Source organism: Balaenoptera physalus (genome assembly GCF_965194825.1).
Source record: "Balaenoptera physalus genome assembly, chromosome: 13".
Taxonomy (NCBI): domain Eukaryota; kingdom Metazoa; phylum Chordata; class Mammalia; order Artiodactyla; family Balaenopteridae; genus Balaenoptera; species Balaenoptera physalus.
The window spans coordinates 59,447,163-59,474,263 of NC_138892.1; the positions used below are offsets into that span (position 1 = coordinate 59,447,163).

The 27,101-nt window shown below is 38.1% G+C and overlaps 1 protein-coding gene across 2 annotated transcripts; it reads left to right on the plus strand.

The window, feature by feature from the left end:
* Positions 1-41: 41 nt before the first annotated feature.
* Positions 42-24,940, plus strand: PRIM1 (DNA primase subunit 1). Of its 2 annotated transcripts, XM_082421709.1 has the most exons (13): positions 42-208; positions 877-1,034; positions 11,227-11,333; positions 11,404-11,477; positions 12,614-12,750; positions 13,165-13,223; positions 14,234-14,343; positions 14,840-14,931; positions 15,101-15,242; positions 17,583-17,652; positions 18,089-18,177; positions 23,170-23,268; positions 24,825-24,940. In XM_082421709.1, the coding sequence occupies exons 1-13, from the start codon at positions 106-108 to the stop codon at positions 24,842-24,844; spliced, it is 1,260 nt and encodes a 419-aa protein (XP_082277835.1). In that variant the 5' UTR covers positions 42-105; the 3' UTR covers positions 24,845-24,940. The 2 variants fall into 2 exon arrangements, with proteins under 2 accessions (XP_082277835.1, XP_082277834.1); XM_082421708.1 differs by lacking the exon at positions 24,825-24,940 and having other exon boundaries at positions 23,170-23,318.
* Positions 24,941-27,101: the final 2,161 nt, after the last annotated feature.

Sequence of the window (27,101 nt, forward strand, 5' to 3'; positions counted from 1 at the left end):
ACCGCCGGCCGCGGCCACGATGCGCCTGCGCAGTGGCGAGGGCTCCGGCTGTGTGCTTCCCGCCATTTCTCGCGGCAGTCCTCCCTGGGTTGAGTTCCGCGCTCCATGGAGGCATTTGACCCCGCAGAGCTGCCCGAGCTGCTTAAGCTTTATTACCGGAGGCTCTTTCCCTATGCCCAGTACTATCGCTGGCTCAACTATGGCGGAGGTGATGGAGGCGGGGAGCGGGGTGGGTAGTGGGTTGGGAGGGGAACGTGAGGAGGTTTCAGGAGGGTACCTTGGAAAGACAATATGAAGTGCCTGTGCGCCAGGCATTGTGCCGGGCACCGTTGTGCGTTATCTTGAGCCCTCACCTCTGAGGTGTAAATGGGCCGAGAGAGGTTGGAATGACCAGCCTACGCTATGCGTTGTAAGGCAGAGCCGCTGCTCCTATCACTTCTTGGTCAGACTCGAGTGGTCGGACTCACTTTCGATTCGGTGTTTATTTGCAGCCAAGGGGGGTTACCGGGTCATAGCATGAAGCTGCAGAGGCGTGATCTGCTCAGGGACAGAGGGGTTATCTCCTAAAAGAGGAGAGGTACTTAACTCTTCCCAGGAATTTACTAGTGCCCACCGAAGAAGGAGAGGTGGTATTACATATTGAAAATATTTCTGCATCTTTTTCCTCATTTTTACTTTTCCCTGTTAGATGCGGGATGGTAAACCTCTTCAAATTAGGAACTAATTCTTGTCTTCTTTTTTTTTTTTTTTTTAACATGTAACACAGTGCTGAGCACAGAGGACTCATTAAAAATATCTTCTCATTGGTTAATGTTTTAATGCTCTGAGCTGGGTAAAGTACCAAATTAACTTTTAAAGTGTACATTTATTTTTCAGTGGTAAAGAATTACTTTCAACACCGTGAATTTTCCTTCACATTGAAAGATGATATTTACATTCGTTACCAATCCTTCAACAACCAGAGTGATCTGGAAAAGGAGATGCAGAAAATGAATCCGTACAAGATTGATATAGGCGCGGTATATTCCCACAGAGTAAGAAATCGATTTTTTATGTAGTTTGTTGTTTTTTAAACCAAGAATGGATTGGTGCCCCTAGCATTTATTTTTATTTTTATTTTTTAATTATCATTTTTTATTTATTTATTTTATTTTATTTTTGGCTGTGTTGGGTCTTCGTTTCTGTGCAAGGGCTTTCTCTAGTTGCGGCAAGCGGGGGCCACTCTTCATCGCGGTGCACGGGCCTCTCACTATTGTAGCCTCTCTTGTTGCAGAGCACAGGCTCCAGACGCGCAGGCTCAGTAGTTTTGGCTCACGGGCCTAGTTGCTCCGCGACATGTGGGATCTTCCCAGACCAGGGCTCGAACACGTGTCCCCTGCATTGGCAGGCAGATTCTCAACCAATGCGCCACCAGGGAAGCCCTAGCATTTTGATATAAATTTTTAGAGCTTATTTTAGTTGAAGAGCCACAAATTGTCCTTTGATGCTTTACATTACTGACTGGAAATTGTTTGGAAGTGAATTGGTTGTATTCTCACTAGGACAAAAAAAAGAGTATCTGGCTAAAAGACTAGGAAGTCAGCGTGGTTGAGCACAGAGGGCATTGGAGAGAATCATTCTTGATTTCTCTATTTCTCTCACACCTGTATCTGTTTCACTGGGAAATCTCTTTAGCTCTACCATAATAATATCTAAAATCCAACCACTGCTACTAGTGCTGCTACCATCATCATCACCATCTCTAATCTAAATTACTGTAAAAACTTTCTAACACTTTGCTCCTGTAGACTCTAGACTCTATTCTCAACACAGCAGCCAGAAGGATCCTTTTAAAACAAGTAAGATTGTCATGATTCCTCTGCTCAAAACCATTCTCCAGTGGCTCTCCATTTCACTCCGAGTAAGAACCCCTCTCTCCCGCTCAGTCACTCCTCACCTGCCACACTGGCCCGTGCTCAAGCAGTTTGCACTGCCTAGAACCCATTTCCCCAAATATCTTCTTGGTTCATTCCCTCACCTCCTTCAAGTCCTTACTCAGTGAGGCCTCTGCAGCCTGCCATTCCTCCTACCCGCTCACCTCACTGATACATTCTAAGTGCCTAGAATACTGCTAGGCAGAGAGTACACAGTAAGTATCTGTTGAATGAATGAACATACCAAAATTGCCCTTCTTCCTCTCCTTAAAAATACACACATGGTGGGGAAAATATACACATGAAAGAATAGCTTTTGTATGGAGCTTTTTTATATGTTGTATAACTTGTTTTTCATATCAGTCCTCATTATTCTTTTTACAAAGGAGAACTTCGATAATTTGCCCTAGGTCACACAATTTCTAAATGAGGGAGATGGGACCTGAATCCAGGTTTTCTGACTCTGAATCCCAGGGGAAGGGGAGAAGAAGAGGTAAGATAAGGCAGGCAGGGAAAATGCTTTGGAACAGTTTACTCCTCTTCAGAGGTGGAGATTAAAACTGAAGTCTCTATAGAAGGGTCAAGTTGTCACTCTACTCCTTCTCCCTAGCACAGAAGGGGGGGGGAAGTGTCATTTTTTTAATTGGACCAAGAAAGAGGCACCTATACACCTTTTTTGTGTGTTTTGTTTGTGATTTTTATCAGTTATAGATACACGTAGTTTACAGAATCAACTACTATTAATTAGGCTTTTTTTTTTTAAGGTCTCCTACTTTTCCCCCTATTTTTTGCTCCCCAGAGGCGAGCATTTTCTTTTTGCTGATTGTTAAGGTATTTGCCTCCTTGTCTCTAAATAACATGATTATATTTCTTCTATTTTTCCATTTTAAGCATTATCTACTGACCTTCCACTCTGGCAGATGAGGGTTTAGGGTTTTTTTAATCTCACCCCCTACCCTCACCACACAGAGAACCTTCCTATTGCCACATGCTCTTAGCATGTTTGTTAAAAATTAGGATTAGATCACTAATTCAACCCCAAACTGCCAATTATATAAATCTCCCAATGTATTCAGATCCATCAAGTATTTTGTCAGTTTCATCCTGAAGAAATTTCTCCTGCAGCCTTCTTAACTCCAATCTGGATTGATTCCTCTCTAAGCCTGACGGGTAAATATGATCTTGTAATCACCCTGGTTTCCTTTCACCTCTCTCCTGTGATCCTTGTTGCCTAGATCGTATGTTCTCTTTTTGGTTTACTCCCTTGTTTTGGTGGAGCACATCCTCCAGGAGCTTCCTAAGAAAAGGTGCATGGAAGACAAAATATTTCATACCTTCTGTATCTGGAAAATGTCTTCATTCTGTCTTTATGCTTAACTAATGATTGAGTTTGTAAATCATTTTCCCTCAGAATTTTGAAGACATTGCTACATTATCTTCGAGCTTCCAATGTTGCTGTTAAGAAGACTAATGCCATTCTGATTCCTGTTCCATTGTGTTGGACCTGGAAGCTCTTAGGATTTTCTTTTTTAAAAAAAAAAAAACAATTTTTATTTCTTTAATGTTGTATCTATTTTATTTATTTTTAGCTGCGTTGGGTCTTCGTTGCTGTGCGCAGGCTTTCTCTAGTTGCGGCGAGTGGGGTCTACTCTTGATTGTGGTGTGTGGGCTTCTCGTTGAGGTGGCTTCTCTTGTTGCGGAGCACGGGCTCTAGGCACGCAGGCTTCAGTAGTTGTGGCACGTGGGCTCGGTAGTTGTGGCTCGCGAGCTCTGGAGCACAGGCTCCGTAGTTGTGGCGCACAGGCTTAGTTGCTCCACGGCATGTGGGATCTTCCCGCACCAGGGCTCGAACACGTGTCCCCTGCATTGGCAGGCGGATTCTTAACCACTGCACCACCAGGGAAGCCCCACTCAGGATTTTCCATCTATCCCCTCTGTCCCTAATGGTGTACGTTGGTGTACATCTTTTTTCAACTATTGTGCTAGATACCTGATGGACCCATATGATCATGAGCTCGTATCCTTCAATCCTGGGAAATTTTCCTTTTTTTTTTTTTTCTTTAATAGATCTTTATTGGAGTATAATTGCTTCACAATATTGTGTTAGTTTCTGTTTTACAACAAAGTGAATCAGCCATATGCATACATATGTCCCCATATCCCCTCCCTCTTGAGCCTCCCTCCCATCCTCCCTATCCCACCCCTCTAGGTCATCGCAAAGCACCAAGCTGATCTCTCTGAGCTATGCTGCTGCTTCCCACTAGCTAACTATTTTACATTCAGTAGTGTATATGTCAGTGCTACTCTCACTTTGCCCCAGCTTCCCCCTCCCATCCCGTGTCCTCAAGTCCATTCTCTATGTCTACATCTTTATTCCTGCCCTGCAACTAGGTTCATCACTACCAATATTTTTTTTTTTTTAGATTCCATATATATGCTTTAGCATATGGTATTTGTTTTTCTCTTTCTGACTTACTTCACTCTGTATGACAGACTCTAGGTCCATCCACCTGACTACAAATAACTCAATTTCGTTTCTTCTTATGGCTGAGTAATATTCCATTTTGTATATGTGCACATCTTCTTTATCCATTCATCTGTCGATGGACATTTAGGTTGGTTCCATGTCCTGGCTATTCTAAATAGTGCTGCAGTGAACATTGTAGTACATGTCTCTTTTTGAATTATGGTTTTCTCAGGGTATATGCCCAGTAGTGGGATTGCAGGGTCATATGGTACTTCTATTTTTAGTTTTTTAAGGAAGCTCCATACTGTTTTCCATAGTGGTTGTATCAGTTTACATGCCCACCAACAGTGCAGGAGGTTTCCCTTTTCACCACACCCTTTCCAGCATTTATTGTTTCTAGATTTTTTGATAATGGCCATTCTGACCCTTCTTATTTTTTTTTAATTTATTTTTTAGTTTTACTGATCTTTGCTGTTGTTTTCTTTGTTTCTATTTCATTTATTTCTGCTCTGATCTTTATGATTTCTTTCCTTCTACTAACTTTGGGTTTTGTTTGTTCTTCTTTCTCTAGTTCCTTTAGGTGTAAGGTTAGATTGTTTATTTGAGATGTTTGAGATGTTTGTTGTTTCTTTTTTTTTTTTTTGAAACTTCAAAAATATTGCTTTATTAGTATTGGATACATACAATATTTATAATATATCAGTAGTATATAAGGTCTGTTAATAGATATCCCTGTAAATCAATGAATGTGGCATATTCGAAGCAAACATTTGCCTAAATGGTTATTAGAACCTTGCTGTAAAACTGCCCTTGTTCAAAATCCCCAAAACAGGCTTCTTGTTGGATTATGACAAAGAAATCAACTTTTTTTTTTTTTTTTGAAACCAACATTTTTAAAGCAATAGTAGCAAAGCATATTCTGAAATATAGCCTTTAATAGAAATGCTTTATTCTGTATATACCATTTCGAGTTGTAAAATACTATTACTGTTACTATTACCATTGAGTGTTTGGGGGTCAGTTGTTTGAGGCAGAAAGAGTGATGACAGAAAGCACTTTTTTTTTCTTTACAAAAACTGGGAAGAAGATCACATGGTATCTATAACAGGAAACTTTAGGTGACTCACTTCAAACTCATCTCTTCAGTAGCTTCAGTAAACACCTGCTGTCATATTTGACACTGCTTGTTAATAAGTGGAAAATTTTTAAAGACTCTATATCTTAGCATAAATGCTTAGCTGGCTTAGAATTCGTGAATAATTGATGATAATTTTGAGTGAGGTGCATTGATGGTGCGCACCAGTGTAGTTGGCTTTACACCATCCTCTTTCCAAAGGATTTATGTGAGTGTCCTATTAACTTCCGAGGAACCAAATGGCACTTTTTTGTGTGTGTGTGAATGATAAGACAGTAAAGATAAGATTGAAAATCAACATTTTGGAAATTGCTGCCTCTACGGCAGAATGTGAAGTGAACCAAATAACCATATTTCACTCTACACTGTTCATTAAAGTACAAAATTGTGTTCACTTACAATAAGCACAGAGTATTATTCACGTCTTTAGACAAGTCATTTAATCTGATTATCATCACTTGTAAATTAAAGACAGTAACACTTGCCATACTTATCTAAAAGGAATGTTATAAAGATCAGAGGAGCTAATAAAAGTACTTTGCACACTCTCAAGCGTTATGAACTTTTAAAATTATTACTGTGTTATTATTGACTGTTGGGATGTTTCTGGTTGGCCTAGATTGTTTATTTGAGATGTTTGTTGTTTCTTGAGGTAGGATTGTATTGCTATAAACTTCCCTCTTAGAACTGCTTTTGCTGCATCCCATAGGTTTTGGATCGTCGTGTTTTCATTGTCATTTGTCTCTAGGTATTTTTTGATCTCCTCTTTGATTTCTTCAGTGATCTCTTGGTTATTTAGTAACGTATTGTTTACACTCCATGTGTTTGTGTTTTTTACGTTTTTTTCCCTGTAATTGATATCTAGTCTCATAGCGTTGTGGTCAGAAAAGATGCTTGATATGATTTCAATTTTCTTAAATTTACTGAGGCTTGATTTGTGACCCAAGATGTGATCTATCCTGGAGAATGTTCTGTACGCACTTGAGAAAAAAGTGTAATCTGCTGTTTTTGGATGGACTGTCCTATAAATACCAATTAAATCTATCTGGTCTATTGTGTCATTTAAAGCTTGTGTTTCCTTATTAATTTTCTGTTTGGATATCTGTCCATTGGTGCAAGTGATGTGTTAAAGTCCCCCACTATTATTGTGTTACTGTCGATTTTCTCTTTTATAGCTGTTAGCAGTTGCCTTATGTACTGAGGTACTCCTATGTTGGGTGCATATATATTTATAATTGTTATATCTTCTTCTTGGATTGATCCCTTGATCATTATGTAGTGTCCTTCCTTATCTCTTGTAACGTTCTTTATTTTAAAGTCTATTTTATCTGATATGAGTATTGCTACTCCAGCTTTCTTTTGATTTCCATTTGCATGGAATATCTTTTTCCATCCCCTCACTTTCAGTCTGTATGTGTCCCTAGGTCTGAAGTGGGTCTCCTGTAGACAGCATACATATGGGTCTTGTTTTTGTATCCATTCAGCAAGCCTGTGTCCTTTGGTTGGAGCATTTAATCCATTCAAGTTTAAGGTAATTATCGATATGTATGTTCCTATTACCATTTTCTTAATTGTTTTGGGTTTGTTTTTGTAAGTCCTTTTCTTCTCTTGTGTTTCCCACATAGAGAAGCTCCTTTAGCATTTGTTGTAGAGCTGGTTTGGTGGTGCTGAATTCTCTTAGCTTTTGCTTGTCTGGAAAGCTTTTTATTTTTCCATCGAATCTGGATGAGATCCTTGCCGGGTAGAGTAATCTTGGTTGTAGGTTTTTCCCTTTCATTACTTTAAATATGTCATGCCACTCCCTCTGGCTTGTAGAGTTTCTGCTGAGAAATCAGCTGTTAACCTTATGGGAGTTCCCTTGTATGTTATTTGTCGTTTTTCCCTTGCTGCTTTCAGTAATTTTTCTTTGTCTTTAATTTTTGCCGATTTGATTACTATGTGTCTCGGCGTGTTTCTCCTTGGGTTTATCTCTGTGCTTCCTGGACTTGGGTGGCTATTTCCTTTCCCATGTTAGGGAAGTTTTCGACTATAATCTCTTCAAATATTTTCTCGGGTCCTTCCTCTCTCTTTTCTCCTTCTGGGACCCCTATAATGCGAATGTTGTTGCGTTTAATGTTGTCCCAGAGGTCTCTTAGGCTGTCTTCATTTCTTTTCATTCTTTTTTCTTTATTCTGTTCTGCGGCAGTGAATTCCACCATTCTGTCTTCCAAGTCACTTATCCATTCTTCGGCCTCAGTTATTCTGCTATTGATTCCTTCTAGTGTAGTTTTCATTTCAGTTATTGTATTGTTCATCTCTGTTTGTTTGTTCTTTAATTCTTCTAGGTCTTTGTTAAACATTTCTTGCATCGTCTCGATCTTTGCCTCCATTCTTATTTCGAGGTCCTGGATCATCTTCACTATCATTATTCTGAATTCTTTTTCTGGAAGGTTGCCTATCTCCACTTCATTTAATTGTTTTTCTGGGGTTTTATGTTGTTCCTTCATCTGATACATAGCCCTCTGCCTTTTCATCTTGTCCTTCTGTGAATGTGGTTTTTATTCCACAGGCTGCAGGATTGTAGTTCTTGCTTCTGCTGTCTGCCCTCTGGTCTGACCTTTTTTATTTTTAATATAGTTTTTCCTACCTATTTTCTCTGGTCTCTAGAAATCCTAAAGGCAGATTTTATGTCTTAGACTGGTCTTCTAATTCTATTTATTTCTTCCTATTTTTTAGTCTCCTTTTTCTCTACTTTCTGGGGAATTTCCTTAAAAGTTTTTCATTTCTACTATTATATTTTCATTTCCAAGAACTTTTTTTAGTGCATCCTGTACTTTTTTCATTGATACATCTTCTTTCACTGAGGATATCAATGATTTTTTAATTTTCTTCTGTTCCACAGGCTCTTCTCTCTAAAGTTGCATTTTTTCTGTTTTTTTCCATTCTTTCATATCAGAGGTTTTCCTCATATGTCTGGTAGTTTCTTGCTTGTTGCTTATATTTAAGAATAGAGTACTAAAAAGCTGACTGGAAACTCTGTGTACATGGCTGAGATTTCTTTACTACAGAGTGATCTGACTGGGCTGTTTTATTGGCGCAAATCTCTGATGTCAATTTCTCTAGATCTTTGCTAGTATGAAAACGCCAGTTGATCACTGATCTATTCCTAGAGCCTAATAACAGTGCCTGACACACTTGGACAGAGTCTTCAGAAAGGAATCTTCCCATCTCCTGCCTGGGGTGTTAGTGGAAGGGTACAGAGGAGATGGCTGGGTCTCAGCATTCCCCATGTAAAGGTCTGATTAATCCTCTGAATATCTGTACAACACATCCTTCTTCAGCTGTGCCTGTTGTCCCCTCCTCAGTCCAGAGACCCTCTGTTTTATGCTCTGCAGATAATAATTCAGGTATCGTTGCCAGGGAAATAGAAGCACAGTCACCTAGCTCCACAGAGTAAGTGTAGCACAATGGGGAACTAACTGCTTCATAAGTAGATTTTAAATCAATCCTCTTGTTTTTTAATCTCAGCTCCAGAGATACCTGTTGTCACCTATTCCTGAGACTTTTGGGGATTCTGAGGTGTAAATTGGGTTCCTTCTTATCCTTCTTTACTGAGAGCTGAAGATTCAGTTTTTTGGTTCTCCTTATAAAAATTGTGGTAGTATTGTCTCCTCGCTGGTTCTTTTTTTTTTTTTTTTCCAGGACACCTCTTTATTGTGTTAGAAAAGGTTGGTTACAACAGTTTCTCTAGACATGGAAGGCAACACTGTCCCCAGATCCAGGGGAACCAGAAAATTTATAACATCAGAGGAAAGCCAGGGCAGGAAGCCAGAGCCTACGGAGGACAGAGCTGGCCTTAAGACCAGAATATTTTCTTCCCCCTGCTCTCCTTACCCGAGCCCAGGGTTCTTGCCCCAGCTTCAGCTGCCAAGACATCATCCTTCACCCCAATATCCTCCTAGCTACCACAATTCAACAAAGGTGCAGTTGGGGAACTTCAGGGTGGGAGTACAGGCTGTGCCCCTAGCCCCGTGGCCTTTGCTCACCCTGAGGTACCCAGTGCCCGTCCCTCAGCCAGCTGTGCCTCCTGGGGAGGGGCCTGGTCATGCAGGTCAGGCAGGGAAAGGGGCTGCTCGGGTCAGCACCAGGCCCCTCTCTGGTTCTTTTTTAAAAGACTTACGCCAATAAACTTATTTACAAAACAGAAATACAATCACAGGGACTTCACTGGCGGTCCAGTGGTTAAGACTGCATGCTTCCAATGCAGTGGGTGTGGGTTTGATCCCTGGTTGGGGAACTAAGATTCCACATGCCGTGGGGCGCAGCCAGAAAAGAAAAAATAAATAAGAGTCATAGATGTAGAAAACAAACTTACGGTTACCAGGGGGGAAAGGAGGGGGGAGGGATAAATTGGGAGATCGGGATTGACATATACGCACTACTATATATAAAATAGATAACTAATAAGGACCTACTGTATAGCACAGGGAACTCTACTCAATACTCTGTAATGACCTATATAGGAAAAGAATCTAAAGAGTGGATAGGGACTTCCCTGGCGGCCCAGTGGTTAAGACTCTGCACTTCCACTGCAGGGGGCTCAAGTTCCATCCCTGGTCAGGGAACTAAGATCCTGCATGCCAAAAAAAAAAAATAGGTAAAAAAGAGTGGATAGGGGCTTTCATGGTGGTGCAGTGGTTGAAAATTCGCCTGACAATGCAGGGGACACGGGTTCAATCCCTGGTCCGGGAAGATCCCACATGCCACGGAGCAACTAAGCCCATGCGCCACAACTACTGAGCCTGTGCTCTAGAGCCTGTGAGCCACAACTACTAAGCCCGTGTGCCACAACTACTGAAGCCTACGTGCCTAGAGCCCATGCTCCACAACGAGAGAAGCCACCACAATGAGAAGCCTGCGGACTGCAACGAAGAGTAGCCCCCACTCGCCACAGCTAGAGAAAGCCCTCACGCAGCAATGAAGACCCAACACAGCCAAAAATAAATAAATAAATTTTTTTTTAAAAAGTGGATATATGTATATGTAAAACTGATTCACTTTGCTGTACAGCAGAAACTAACACAACATTTTAAATCAACTATACTTCAATAAGAATTAAAAAGTAAATGAATAAATAAAAGACTTGTGCCTGTCTTTAAAAAAAAAAAAAAACTTTTATTTTTGCACAGGTTTAGTGGAAGCCAAATAAGTATTTGTATTCAGTCCACCTTCTTTACCAGGTAGTCCATTGCCTCAAAGGAGATTACTTACAGCTTGAACCAGACTAATTGAGAGATCTTTTTGAATTATTGAAAAATTTTAAATACATTTCTGTTACTTACATGTCCAGTAACAATTAAAGGTCCTTAAAATACCTTGCAGTAGGGCATTAATTATTTGTATGTACTTTTCCTTATCAGAAACCTAAAACTCTTTGTTATGATTTCTGTTGATCAACAAATGTTTATTATACAATGTCATATATCAATTATATCTCAATAGAAGTAGAAAAAAAATATGGTAACATGTATTTATCACATCTTGTTTTAAGTAGATGAAAGTTACACTGTCATCAATTCTGGATGTATAGGATCAAATCAGTGAGCTTCAACTGACATAGACTTGGCATTATATGGTTTCTTCACTTCTCTTTGGCCACTTTTTCTGTGTAGGTAGAAAATAAGCATGTATGGCAGCTCTTATAGAAACTGATTGTTATTTTGTACTTGTAGCCCAATCAACACAATACAGTGAAGCTGGGAGCTTTCCAGGCTCAAGAAAAAGAACTGGTGTTTGACATTGACATGACAGACTACGACGATGTGAGGAGATGTTGTAGGTGAGTTCCACATGTTTTGCTGGTAGGTGGGTGGTATCACTGACAATGAGTAATGATGATTCTGCTCCAGTTCTGCAGACATATGTTCTAAGTGCTGGACCCTCATGACGATGGCCATACACATCATCGACCGAGCATTGAAGGGCAAGTATTAACAGTATCTGAGTGGGGTCAAATGCGAGAATCTGTTTTCCTCTGAATATTAACCTATCTATACCATTTTATAATCAAATCTCATAAATTCCTAACATGTTTCTTTGAAACATATGGTAGGGAAAATAAAAGATTAGAATAAAGTTGTAGTTAAAACTTTGATAAAGCTATTGATCAAATCATTTAATTTTTTCCCAATTCAATCATCTATTGAGCAACTCTTGCAAGCTAGGTACTGTGCTAGATGAGGGAACTATGAAAGATAACGATTCTTACCTCAGGTAGGTTATGCAGTCTAAGGAGGAAACAAGAAAATTCAGGATTACATACGCATTAATATGCACAGGATGCTATGGGGATATAGAACAGCAGGAGTGCATACAGGAATGGGAAGAGATTAGATGAGAAAAGGCTTCCTAGAAGAGGTGATGATGAGGATGATAATGATAATAATAATAGCTAACTCTTATATAGGGGGCTTATGATGTACCAGGCACTGTTCCAAACACTTTAAATTTATTAACTCTCTTAATATCCCTAGACTGGGTCTTTAGAGATAAATGGCAATTGGTCAGGGAGAGAAATGGAAGTAATGAGGCATGAAGACATTCTTAGCAGAGAGACCAAGATAGGTAAAGAACTGAAGGCAAGAGCATGGGGGGCATGGGAAACTATTGGGTTGGCCAAAAAGTTCGTTCGGGTTTTCTGTAAGAGGTTACGAAAGACCCGAACGAACTTTTTGGCCAACCCAATACAAATAACGTACAGTTGACCCTTGAACAACATGGGTTTGAACAGCGCATGTCCACTTATACAGATTTTTTTTCAATAGTAAATACTACAGTACTATATGATCTGTAGTTGGTTAAATCTGCAGATGTGGAGTCGCAAACACAGAGGAACTGATGCAGAGGAACTCTTTCTATGGAGGGCCCACTATAAGTTATACATGGATTTTCAACTGGGGAGGGTTGGCACCCCAATCCCCACTTTGTTCAAGGGTCAACTGTAATATAGTTAAGATGAGTACATGTGGATAACAGGTTAAAAAAATGAAGCTAAAGAAGTAAGCAAGAACCAGGAATTCATAGATTTGTTTTAAAACCCATCATTTCTCCCCTCTTCAGAGGACTTTGGATTTAAACATCGTCTCTGGGTATATTCTGGAAGGAGAGGTGTTCATTGCTGGGTCTGTGATGAATCAGTTAGAAAACTGTCCTCTGCAGTACGTTCTGGGATAGTTGAATATTTGAGTGTTGTAAAGGTAAGGTCTTCTTAATGATATTTACATTTCTTTGTTTGCTAGATATTACCAAGCCTGGTATGTTTAGTAACAAAATTAAACTATCTTTTAAGAATTCGTATTTCAGAGTAGATGATTTTACCAGTAGATCAATTAAAATCATAGTAGCTCCATTTTTTAAGATGCTTCATATTTTGCTGTTAAGCATCCTCCTTTGTGGCATAAGGAAGATTAGTTTACTTTTCTGGTTCAAGTATGTCAAGTAAAGTTAACCCAGAAAGTTACAGGTATTGAGACTATATAAAATGGCATCCAAGGTTCTATACTTTGACAGAATTTAATCAATATCTTTAGAACACGTTAAAGAAAGTTTTAATTATTTCATTTATGTTACATAATATACACGAAGTGTTTTTTTGATGGTTTGTTTTTCAGGGTGGTCAAGATGTTAAAAAGAAAGTTCACCTAAGTGAAAAAATTCATCCTTTTGTCAGGTCTGTTGGAAAAGACTCCATGAAGTTTAAGTTGTGTCTGATTTACCTGCATGTGCTTTAGAATTACCTGATCAATTTTCTCTGCTGGGGTAGCATTTTACAATAATCATAGCTAGAGTTAATTGAGTGTCCATTTTATACGCTCCAGTATTCATGATAGGTGCTTCACAAATATTCTTATTGGTCTTCACAACAACCTCATTAGATACATGATGGTATCTCCATTTACAGATGAGAGAAGTGAGATTTGGAGAGATCGTATAATTTGCTTGGCTTCACACAAGTAATTATTAAATTCAGGATTCATGCCCTGGTCTGCCTGATTCCACTGAATTCACTACTTCTCCAGGATAATGGAAAGAGGATTTGCATTAGGAGTAAGAATCCCTATTCTGCCAGTTTAATACAACCTTGATAAATATTAGAGCCTCTGTTTCTTATCAGTATAGGGAGAACAATGTCTGCTCCATCTGTCTCACAGAGTTGTGGCAAAGATAAAATGAAACAGTAGAGGGACTTCCCTGGCGGTCCAGTGGTTAAGACTGCGCTTCCGCTGCAGGGGGCGAGGGTAAATAAATAAACAGTAGATGTGAAGTCTATTTTCAAACTGCTAAGCACTATATAAGTGTTGAGATGTTAAAGGAAGCAATTCAGAGTAGAAACTGTAGACTGTATCCCACATCCTACTACTGATGTAGTATTACGCTGTCCTGACTTGGTTGCTTTCCACCCTTGTTACATACTTATGATGCTATTACCTTCTGAATTGTGGAGTTTAAAAAGTAAACATTTCTTGAATATCTAGTCTAAACCAAGTACTATGCTAGGTTCTTTCCCCTTAGAGTGTCTCATTTAACTCTTATAACCCTGTGAAGAGGTGTAATTCCAATTTTACCTAGTTAAGTTTTAGAAATTCAGTGAAAATAAGTACAAGCCTTCCTAGTGGACAAAAGCCATGCGGCATATGTGTTGCTAATAGTGTTGGGACTTTGTTATTGTTATTCCTACAGAAAATCTATAAACATAATAAAAAAATACTTTGAAGACTATGCCTTGGTTGATCAAGATATTCTTGAGAATAAAGAAAGCTGGGATAAGATTTTAGCCCTTGTTCCTGAAAATATCCTTTCCCAAGACCATTTCTGTGTGAGCTACTTGTATTGATCTATGATATTATAAATGTGTTCTGCCTACATATTCTCATATGCTTATAAGTCTAATGTTTTTACACAAAACATCTCCTGTGTTTCTGCGTTTTTTAATCTCTAGTCTGGAATACAATAAGAAGTGAGGCCGTTTTGTAAATAAATTTCCTCATTTTGGAAGTTGATCCTCCTAAAATTAATGACTACTTAAAGGATGTGGGATCATCCTCAAAATATGTACAGACCAGGGACCAGTTTTACCTTACACTTTACAGTTATTTTGTCATTCTTTGTTATATCTAATATAGTTTAACAGGGGAATTTCTCTAAGGATATGTGTTTAATATTTGCATTTTAGAAAACAATAATTACTTTCTATGTGAACTTTAGATATCCTTGTGGTAATATATACTGAAAATAAGTTGTTCGTTGATGTGCCCTAAATGAGTGTGTTCCTTAATGACCCATCACCAATGCATGATGAACTTAAACAAAGCTTCCAAAAGCATCACAATTCACTTCAGCGCTGGGAGCATTTGAAGAAAGCAGCCAGCAGATGTCAGGTATATTCCATTGAAATCTGTATTACAAATACAATAATGCAATTTTTAATTAAATTCTGATTGTTTTGCTTACTAAGTTAAAGATGGTTGACGATCACTTTTTAACCACTTTAAAGAAATCCTCAAAAATTCCTACTGATCCTCATGCTGGACTTGCATCTACTTTTAGAATAACAGCAAAAATGACAAATGTGGACCCTGGCTTGAGTGGGAGATCATGCTCCAGTACTGTTTTCCACGACTGGATATCAATGTTAGCAAAGGAATCAATCATTTACTGAAGAGCCCTTTTAGTGTTCATCCTAAAACAGGTACTATGTAAAGAAAGTAAGGAAAATAAAAGAAAAATCAAAGTTATTTTTTGTTTTAGAAAGCATATCACTGGGTGTGAATGTCTGAAATAGTAAAGGTTGAAGAGTTGTTCTGTCAGCTAATGCCCAAGTTCACTTACTTTTCAATTGTTGATTAGTAGCTGCCTGATGAGTTTCCACTATGTAAATAATTTTTAGTTGGGTTTCTGAGGTTCATTGTTAGAAGTAGAGTTGGAGAGGAACTTAGAAATCACAGAACAACAGCTCTCATTGTACAGATGAGAAAACAGTGGCGCAAGAGATTAAAGTGACTTGTCCACAGCCTTAAAACAAATTGTGGGGAATACCCTGGTGGTCCAGTGGTTAGGACTTGGCGCTTTCACTCATGGGGCCCGGGTTCGATCCCTGGTCAGGGAAATAAGATCCTGCAAGCCTCGCAGTGCAGCCAGCAACAGACAAATTGTGTCAGAGCTAGTAATAGAGTTCAGTTCTTAACACTGAAAGTTCCATGCTTTTTCCACTATGCTGCCTCCCTCAGTTCTTTTTCAATAGATTTATCTTGTCTCTTGCACATTTCTCTTAGATAAGATTTGATGGACTGAAACTGACTTTAAAATAAATATGGCAGTGGCTATATTGGCATAAACTTTGCCCCATCCAAACAGGGGACACAGTTAAAGAAGTATCTAGTCCTCTTTAGTGTCAACAATCCAACTCTGCCACTTGCTGTGGGATGTTAAGCAAATTACTCTTGGTTTTAGCATTTGTAAAATGGAGATAATAATAGTACCTACCTCAGTGGGTTATGGTGAAGATCTAAAATGTAAAGTGCTTAGAAAAGTGTCTGTCATATATTCAATACTCCCAAATTGGGACTTCCCTGGTGGTCCAGCGGTTAAGACTCCACGCTCCCAATGTAGGGGGCCTGGGTTTGATCCCTGGTCAGGGAACTAGATCCCACATGCCACAACTAAGAGTCCACATACTGCAACTAAAGATCCCGCATGCCACAATGAAGATCGAAGATCCCACGTGCCACAACTAAGACCTGGTGCAGCCAAATAAATAAATAATTTTTTAAATTAATTATTATTTTTTTTAACATCTTTATTGGAGTATAATTGCTTTACAATGGTGTGTTAGTTTCTGCTTTATAACAAAGTGAGTCAGCTATACATATACATATATCCCCATATCTCTTCCCTCTTGCGTCTCCCTCCCATCCTCCCTATCCCACCCCTCTAGGTGGTCACAAAGCACGAGCTGATCTCCCTGTGCTATGTGGCTGCTTCCCACTAGCTATCTATTTTACATTTGGTAGTGTACGTATGTCCTTGCCACTCTCTCACTTCATCCTAGCTTCCCCTTCCCCCTCCCCGTGTCCTCAAGTCCATTCTCTACGTCTGCGTCTAAAAATGTGGAACGCTTCACGAATTTGCATATCATCTTTGCGCAGGGGCCATGCTAATCTTCTCCGTATCGTTCCATTTTTAGTATATGTGCTGCCGAAGTGAGCACTAAATTTATTTATTTTATTTTATTTATTTTTGGTTGCATTGGGTCTTCGTTGCTGCACGCAGCTTTCTCTAGTTGCAGCGAGCAGAGGCTACTGTTCGGTGCGCAGGCTTCTCATTGCGGTGGCTTCCCTTGTTGCAGAGCATGGGCTCTAGGTGCGGGGGCTTCAGTAGTTGTGGCTCGTGGGCTCTAGAGCACAGGCTCAGTACTTGTGGCGCATGGGCTTAGTTGCTCCACGTCATGTGGGATCTTCCCACATGGACCAGGGCTTGAACCCGTGTCCCCTGCACTGACAGGCGGATTCTTAACCACTGCGCCACCAGGGAAGTCCCATAAATAAATTTTTTTTTTAAATACTCCCAAATTGCCTTGTTTCCTTTAATAATCTACAGTGACTCTGTAGTGTATACATTTATACAGCCCCTTTTCAGACCTGCCAACACATAGGTGTCTTTTCAGTTTCAGCAAATAACTCAAGATAATGAAATGAACTATTTCCATCTATTCTGTTCCATTTTGAGGACTCTAAATTTGAGACTGTTCTGTACTTAAATAGAGGAGGATATAGGGAAGAGGAAGATAGAAATAAAAGTAGAAATAACAGCAACTAGGTAATAGCTCAACAGTCTTTCACATCTATTTTTTGGTGTTTAGTTAAGAGAAATAAAAGACACACCTAATGTGCTTAAATATTGTTCTTAACAGACGAGTCTAACCCTCTTTCTAAGCCTTAGATTAAAATTTTAGCCAAAAATAACTCGTAGGAGACAGCTTACAATGATTTGTATTCCACAGTCTTCAGTTTATAACTTTTGGTTCTCACAGGTCGCATTTCTGTGCCTATTGATTTACAGAAAGTGGATCAGTTTGATCCATTTACTGTTCCAACCATAAGGTATGTTCCAGATCACTGATCACTCCTTTTTTGTTTGTGATTGTTGTTCTAAATGTGACGTGTGTTGGATTAGATCCCTTCAAGAGAGGCAGCTTCTCTGAGGCTGTATGATGATGCCCTAGCAGAGCAACATTTCCTAGTGAGTTCCATAGAACACAAGTTTTTCAGCTGCTATTATGCAAAAAAAGAGTTCAAATAAGTTTGGGAAATGCTGACTTAAGCAGATTAAAAGTTCTTTACTGCAAAATTTCCTGGTCTTTAATATGCTAATGTGCATGGAAAACTCCAAGAAGAGATTATGGTTTTTAGAATATCCCAAATTTAGTTGGCCACATAATTTTTTCACAGAAAATCTTGTGAGATTCATGTGCTTTCATACACTGGGTAATGTTGACCAAGAACCAACTTTAAAATTATCTTATTCTACTATCTGTAGTTCCATTTGCCATGAATTGGATGTTATTTCCACTAAAGAAGAAGAAAAAGAGAACGGAGCTGAATCTGATATCAAACATAGAACCAGAGGTAGGTTAATATATTGAAGTCTCACTTTAACATAATCTTTTTATATAGACATCTTTCTGTGACTCCAGTAATTAACTCACCTTGGATTCAGACCAGAATAGATCAATGTTTATCCTGAAACCAGCTCAGTAACAAATAATATTATAGCAATGTTTCTGTCCTTCATCAGTTGCCCAAATGGTGCTGTTGAATCCAATTTGAGTCAACAGATATTCACAAGTAACATCTGAATGCCAGGATCTATACTGTAAGATTAAATTGTCAGTTGGTTTTGATAGTTGTTTGAATCTCACAGTCTTTTTTTTTTATACAGCGGGTTCTTATTAGTTATCCATTTTATACATATTTAGTGTATACATGTCAATCCCAATCTCCCAGTTCATCCCACCACCACCACCACCACCCTCCACCACTTCCCCCCCTTGGTGTGCATACGTTTGTTCTCTACATCTGTGTCTCTATTTCTGCCCTGCACACCAGTTCATCTGTACCATTTTTCTAGGTTCCACATATATGCATTAATATACGATATTTTTCTCTTTCTGACTTACTTCACTCTTTATGACAGTCTCTAGATCCATCCACGTCTCTACAAATGACCCAATTTCATTCCTTTTTATGGCTGAGTAATATTCCATTGTATATATGTACCACGTCTTCTTTATCCATTCATCTGTCGATGGGCATTTAGGTTGCTTCCATGATCTGGCTATTGTAAATAGTGCTGCAATGAACATTGGGGTGCATGTGTCTTTTTGAATTATGGTTTTCTCTGGGTATATGCCCAGTAGTGAATCTCACAGTCTTATATTCAACAACTATTTATTTAACAACTACTATATATGCAATATTTTGTTCTCTACTTTGTTTTTATATCTAATGAGTGTTCTGTTAAATACATGTCTAAACTGTGATTGAATTGTATATTCAAGAATTTGAAGGAGCTGGGAATATAAAACTTCCTGTTAGTGAAAGTCAAATCTTCTTATACTAGTACCCAAGAGACACTATAGCAGTAGAGTCCAATAGCACTTTCTGTGATGATGGAAATGTTATGCATGGCCCAAATGGTAATCACTAGCCATATGTGGCTTTTGAGCACTTGAAATGTGAGAAACTGGATTTTTAATTTCATTTAACTTTAATTTAAATAGCCTCATGTGGCTAGTGACTACTGTAATGGGCAGTGCAGATCTCTCATCTCTGACCTTTTTAGTCAAATGTTGCTACCCTTCTTTCAGAATCCAAGTTCGAATATCACTTATATATTCTAGCTCTAACATAATACGTGAACAAGTACATTCCACCATCATTATTTGTAGAATGATTACAAGCATTCTGTTTAAAATATTGGAAAAAAGTCTCCAACATAAATAAACTGGACAATAATAAACTGGAAAAATGAACTCAGGGAAAACAGACAATGCAAGGAACAAAGGAAACCTTTTTTTTAAAAACCGATATCCGGGCTTCCCTGGTGGCATGGTGGTTAAGAATCCGCCTGCCAGTGCAGGGGACGCAGGGTCGAGCCCTGGTCCGGGAAGACCCCACATGCCACGGAGCAACTAAGCCCATGCGCCACAACTACTGAGCCTGTGCTCTAGAGCCTGCGGGCCACGGCTGCTGAGCCCGTGTGCCACATCTATTGAAGCCTGCGCACCTAGGGCCCTGCACACCTATGGCCCGTGCACAGCAACGAAGACCCAACACAGCCAAAAATAAAAATAAATTTATATTAAAAAAAAACCCGATATCCTCAGAGAATAAGAGAAGATAGTGTATCCATGAAACAAGACCAGAATGCTATGAAAAAGAAACACTCAGAGAACAAGAAAGAGGTCTTAAAAATCAAAAAAATCACCATTTGAATAAAAAATTCAATGGAAGGGCTGGAAAAGAAAAGTTGAGATTTCCCAGAAAGTAATACAAAAAAGACAAGTTAGTTGTTTTTTTAAGGAGGAAAAAGATAATATTAAAGACTGGTTCAGGAGGTCTAAAATTAAAGACTGGTTCAGGAGGTCTAATATCTGACAGAAAAAGAATAAATAAAACAGGAAAAAATTGTCAAAATTATATAGGACAACATCCAGAAATGAGCCCTTTGTTGAAAGGGCTCAGCATAATAAGAATGATGTGCCTACACCAAGGCACATCATTTTGAAGTTTAACACTGAGAATTAAGAGAAGATCTTAGGAGCTTTCAGACCCCTTCCTACTATCCCTCCCCAACAAAAAAGCCGTAGAGCTAGGAAGAATGGCCTTAGATTTCTAAGTAACAATGGAAGTATTCATTTTTAGAAGTGAATGCTAGGAAAGAAAAAAGTAGTTGCCATTCAAGAAGATGGAGAGGTCGGAATTAGGGCAGGGGGCTGCTATTTTTTTCCACTATAAACCTGTTAGGACTATTTTACTTTTTTTAACGAAGTGCATATATTACTGTAACACAAATTTTTAAATTTAATATTATCTCTTTGTGGACATCTTTTTCCTTTGTTCAGAGGTTTTAAGCTAGCAAGTTTTGGCTCCCTATAAGGAGAAGCTTTATAATAAATACAAGTGTTCAAACATAAACTGCACTGCCTATCATTTCAAGTATTCATAAAGGCTAATAGCCATCAGTAAATCAGGGATGCTTTAGAGGTGGTGGGAGGCTGGAATAGGTGATATGTAAGTTCCTTATTATTTCTTTAGTTTCTGTGATTCTAAGTTTTTGTCCATTTTCAGATTAGTACCATTTGCTCCTTCCCTTCTACTTCTCAAACCTGGACTGTTCTCCACTCTCCTCTCTAATTAAATCTTTTTTCTAAGACCCAGTTCATAGCCACCTCAGTCAACTTTGATCGGTCAATTCTTTTTTTCTTTTTCTTTTTTTTAAATTAATTATTTATTTATTTTTGGCTGTGTTGGGTCTTTGTTGCTGCGTACGGTGTTTCTCTAGCTGTGGCGAGCAGGGGCTACTCTTTGTAGAGGTGCACAGGCTTCTCATTGTGGTGGCTTCTTTTGTTGCGGAGCACAGGCTCTAGGCACATGGGCTTCAGTAGTTGTGGCACGCGGGTTCAGTAGTTGTGGCTCGCAGGCTCTAGAGCGCAGGCTCAGTAGTTGTGGCGCACAGGCTTTGTTGCTCTGCAACATGTGGGATGTTCCTGGACCAGGGCTTGAACCCGTGTACCCTGCATTGGCAGGTGGATTCTCAACCACTGCGCCACCAGGGAAGCCCTGGTCAATTCTTTGGACTCATAATTATCCATATGCCTGTTTGGCCTTTAATTATATATTGTTTTCTATCACTACATATAGGAGTTGTTTTTCCAGTTAATTCCAAAACTTCTTGAGGGAATTCCCTGGCAGTCCAGTGGTTAGGACGTCGAACTTCCACTGGGCCCCGGGTTCCATCCCTGGTCAGGGAACTAAGATCCTGCAAGCCACACAGCATGGCCCAAATAAATAAATAAATACATTTTTAAAAATAAAAACTTCTTGAGACCAAGTAGTATGGCTTATACTTTATACTTTTTTATAATTTAGCATAGTACTCAATATATTGTATAATAGGCAGTTGTAAATATTTGTTTAATTTGTAAATATTTGTTTAATAATTATATGGAGAGCTTATTATATATTCCACAATGGTGAAACAAATATAGAGGCCTACATCCAAGGAGCTTACAATCTTGAATTAAAGGTTCAAAGTACAATGTGGTTGAACCCAAACTAAATTGTTTCTTTGGTATAAGTTTATTTATCTTAAGAAAATTTATATATTAAACATTTAGAACAAAATTATAATCTACTTTCATAATTGCCACAATTGAGATATTCATCCTTAATACTCTCATAAAGATTCCTTTTCCAGTCCCAAGTAAGTCAGATAACATTTACTAAAAAAATTTTTAAGTATCGTTTCTTTTTTTTGTTTTGTTTTTTGTTTTAAGATTTTTTGTTTGTTTAATTTTTTGGCCACATGGCATGCGGGATCTTAGTTCCCCAACCAGGGATCGAATCTACACCCCCTGCAGTGGAAGCGTGGAGTCTTAACCACTGGACCAAGGGCGAAGTCCCTAGTTTCTTTTTTTTACTCTTTCCAGTAAACTATCATGAGGACTTTTAATTCCATGCAGACAAAATCCAAATCTCATTTTGACTGCAATTAGATTTTTGCCTTCTTTGGGTATTAATTATAGATTGTTTAATTAAATGGATGATTAAGATTCTGTATTCAAAATTTTATGTACATTTTTAAGACTGTTTTATAGATCAAAGAATACCTGTACTTAATGCATATGACTATCAACTTCTGATTGTTTCCGGAAGGCATGGCCCTGACTTCACATTTTTAATGTTTTGCTCTGTTGGTAAAACTATTTATTATTGAAGCCACAATTTCTAAAGAAAGGAATGTTTTATGGGACTTAACACATAGCAGTAGACGATGCTATGACTGACTGCTAGAGTAGATGTGTACACGTGGTTTGGATGTTTTAGAGCAGCACTGTCTAATACGTTAGCCACATGTGGCTATTAGCCACAGATTTTTTTTTAATTTTAATTAATTTAAACTTAAAAACTGATAATCGATTCAATTATTGGAAAACTTTTAAGTATGTTTGGGAAAATTAGTTATATGAGCTTACTTTTTTATATATTTTATAATTTAAATCTAGATCAAGTATTTCCAATGATAATATAGTATCTAAATTGAGATGTACTTTAAGTACAAAATACTAGATTTCAAAGACAGTGTGAAAGAATGTAAAATATTTCAATCTTTATCACATGTTGAAATGATATTTTAGATACACTGGGTTAAATAAAATACATTATTAAAATTAATTTCACCTTTTTAATATGGCTACTAGAATGTTTTAAATTATACATTTCTTATTATATTTCTATTGGACAGCACTATTTAGAGAATTTTTACAAGAAACTTATACTTTCATGTTATTCTTGCTGCCAAAATGCTAATTATAATTCATGGTCTTCACAATTTAGATTACAAGAAGACCAGTCTAGCTCCTTTTGTAAAAGTTTTTGAGCAGTTTCTTGAAAACCTGGATAAATCTCGAAAAGGAGAACTTCTCAAGAAGAGTGGTAAGATTCTATACCTTTCCCTTATAGCTATTTAGGTCTTAGTACAGGTAGTTTAAAACATCCAGCAAGTGAACAATTTTTAGAGCTGTAGTCTTTGCCCTCTCAAAAAAAGTTACTAGTTTATCTCACTATCCTTAGTATTTTGAAAACTGAGGTCCCTTCATTCAATTCAGCACATACTCATTTTAACACCTTCTATGTGTCAGGTACTATGAGGGAAACAAAAATGAATTATACAAAGATGAATTCCACATCATGGCTCCCCTGCCCTTAAGGAGTACTAACTGGTACAAAACAAAGAAGTACAAAATGCTAAGAGATCTCATCTGATTGAGAGAACCTGAGAAGATTTTATATGAAAAGGGTGGTATTTGAACTCTATTTCAGTGAGCTGCTGTATGAATTCTAATCCCCAGTGCTAACATATCATACCTTGAGGTATGAGTAGGATTTCCGCAAGCAGAGATTTGATGAGATAAAGGTACAGGAGTGGAAAAAGGAGACAGGTTGTTCATTCTTGAAGGAACAGCAGGAACAAAGGCATAGAAGCAGGAAAGCATCAAGTCACTCTAGAGGCCATCAAGTAGTACAGCTTATCTGGTAAAAGATGCGTCAGGAAGTGATGGGAGAGAAATCCGAAGAAGCAGACTGAAGCCAGAGTATAGATGGCCTCGAATTCTAGTCTTGGGAGTTTGAGCTTAATTCAAATGGGACAGGGAAGCTATTAAAGGTTTTTGAGAAAGGGAGTGCCGTGATTTGTAGTTTTATCTCTAATAGAAAGATAACTCTAGCAACAGTATATCTGGGGAGAAGCAGGGGATAGACTAGACCCCAAGAGATCAATTGAGCTATTAGTATTAGGACAGTAGAATTGGAGAGCTCCAAAAAATGCAAATGCTGGAGCCATCCTTGAAACTTGGTAATGATTTTTTGGAAGTTGAAAGATCTAAGTAAAAGTGTCACAGAAGCCAAGGGAAAGGAAAGTTTCAAGGAGATTATCAAGTGTCAAATGCAGTAGGGAACTGATAAAATCCTGTTGGATATAAGAACGAGGAGGTGCTAGGAGGATAGCAGTGTCAAAGGAAGAGTTCTTTGAATAGGAGACACCTGAGCATATGTGTAAGCCAAAAGGAAAAAAATCAACAGTGAATATTATTCAAGAGATTGATGGATACCATAGAAAACTGGCAGTGTTATAAAAATACAAACTCCCTTTCCACTTCATTTTTTAATAAAATGTTTGGTGGTTAACAAGTAGTGCCTAAGATAATGCTCTACTCATAGTAGCCACTCAAATATGTGCTTGTTGAATGAACAGTGATGACTCTGAACTTCGAAAGCCTCATTGAAGCTGCCATTCCAACTGGTCATATTAAGTCCTTTGTATTCTTGTTCTGTACTAGCTCAGCCTATAATGTGGGCTTCAGCAAATGTGAAAGCAAATCTTTATGCATGATGTGAATTTAATGGAAGCATTAAGCAAATCAGGATGTGAAATAAATGGGCTTTGTTTTGTTTTCCTTTACTATCCTTGATAAAAATCTATTCTATTTTAGATTTACAAAAAGACTTCTGAAGATAACAACTCCCTTTTTACCAATGTGGATATCTTCTCCCTTCAACCCAGAATCAAATACTTCAAGAGCCGTTTAATAAATATAGCAGAACTGTGTATGTGTCTTAATGCTCAAAGCAAAATTTTCTTTTCTTGAAAAATAATTATGTTGAAAAGATTCCTGAGACCATCAAAGGAGAATATTCAGGTTCCTAGAAGGAGCAATAATGGGAGGATATAAGTGGATTGCAGATTAATTTGTAAAATTTAATATTATAATTCTAAGATTTCTGATATAGGTACTCACTTCTACCAGTTGCCATATATAGAGGTAAGTGAGCAGTAATATGCCCAAGACTTTGATGTCAGTTCACCAGATTCAGCCTCCATATTTCTAGGTGAATGAGGGTTTTGTTCTTAAGTCTTAGACACTTAAGTCAATTATACCTGAAGTGTGTATTCAGTCACTCCCTAATTTTGCTTACTGATATTTTTATTGGTCAGGCCACACCCCGCTGCTTGTCTTTTAAAAAATCACTTTAAAATGGGCATCTACACCTACTAAAACTTTAGTTCAAAAGATACGAGTTACCACGTTACAATATTAGGGCCTAGTAGAGTATTTTTTACAACTGTTGGCAATTGTAGCTCCTAACTTATTCCCTCAGAACAATTTTCTAAGCAATTTAGAAAAAATAACCAACTTCACCAGCATAAAACCTTTTGTACTTGTCAAAACACTTGGACTCTCTATATCTCCAGACACTTGTTTACTTTTAAAGGTTTCATTTCTTCTGTATTTGATTTCGTGTGATAGATTCTGAAGTGTCAGATTTCTTTTGCCTGGTTTTACAACCAACCTAACAAAACAGTCATTCTGGTTTACATTCTATCTTTTGAGAAACACTGAGAAGCAAGCTATCAGGCTGGTGCTTTCCGTGAGTTATGAAAATTTTCCTTCCTTTGCACTACCTATATAACATTATTTTCTCCATAGCCACAGTCCTTTTTTTTTTTTTTGATTTATATAAAACAGATTCTATAATACAGTCAACACACTGAAATGCCTTTCATTTCTTTCTCTTTTCTAATTTTTTAAGAAAAAATATTAAAGACTATTGTGTAAAATTCCTCATCTCAGCTTCTGTTTACTATGTATTCAGTCTTTTTGGAAAACAGTGACTGGTCAATTAAAACTCCTGAATACAAAATTACTAAAGACTTGGGACTCCTCTGGTGGTCCAGTGGCTGACTGCGCTCCCAATGTAGGGGACCCCAGTTCATTCCCTGTTCAGGGAACTGGATGCCACATACTGCAACTACGAGTTCACAGACCCAGCGCAGCCAAGTAAATTAAAAAAAATTTTTTTTAATTACTAAAGACTCATTAGTTCATCTTAACTCAGAATGAGTAGAAAGACTGGTATTATGCTTTCAGCAAGAGATGTTTTACGCTTTCAATATGTCTAGCATTAAAACATTTTAATGCTTTCATATTAGAGCCCTTGATAAAAACCAGTAGAATTGCCCATAAAATAAATTATAGAATATATTGTGCTTGTGTAAAAGAGCGTTTGGTTCTTGAAGACAACAGAAACATGCTCAAAGACTTGACTTCCCTAGCTCTCTGATTGCCTTCTCATCCATATATGAGAATTGTAGAAACAAAGGGCACAGAACTGGTTTCCATCTGCAAATTTGCCCAGTTTATAAAGAAACCCAAAGAAAGAAAATACATCCTTCCTTAGCTAATCATTAACAGAGTTAGAAAAGTCAGTGGGCTTGCTGGGAAAGGAAGGGGAATGGTCAAAATGTAGTTTTATTTGTCTAAGGAGATGGTTGGCTATTGCTGGCCCTTTCTTCTGAAGGTAAATGGACTGCATTGACAAATCTCCCAGATCACTATTAGGTAGAAATTCTATTAACAATTTTAACACTTTTTAAGTAATGTACATAATTTAATCTTCCTAACAATCCTATGAAGCAGCTACTATTATCCCCATTTCATAGATAAGGAAACTGAGGCATATATGTGTTAATTAAATTGCCTAAGGCCGCCATTAGGTAACCTAGCTGAGATTCAAACAAAGGAGTCTGGCTTCAAAATCCATGTTCTTATTCACTCCATAATATTGCCACTCCTATCTAAATAGAATTTCAGAATTTTTCATTCCTGGTAAACTCCACTATCTCATTTAATCCTAATTCACTAATCCTAATCCTCACTTCACTATGGTAAAATATCAGAAATTTTAAAGTAGCTTTCAGAGCATTGCTT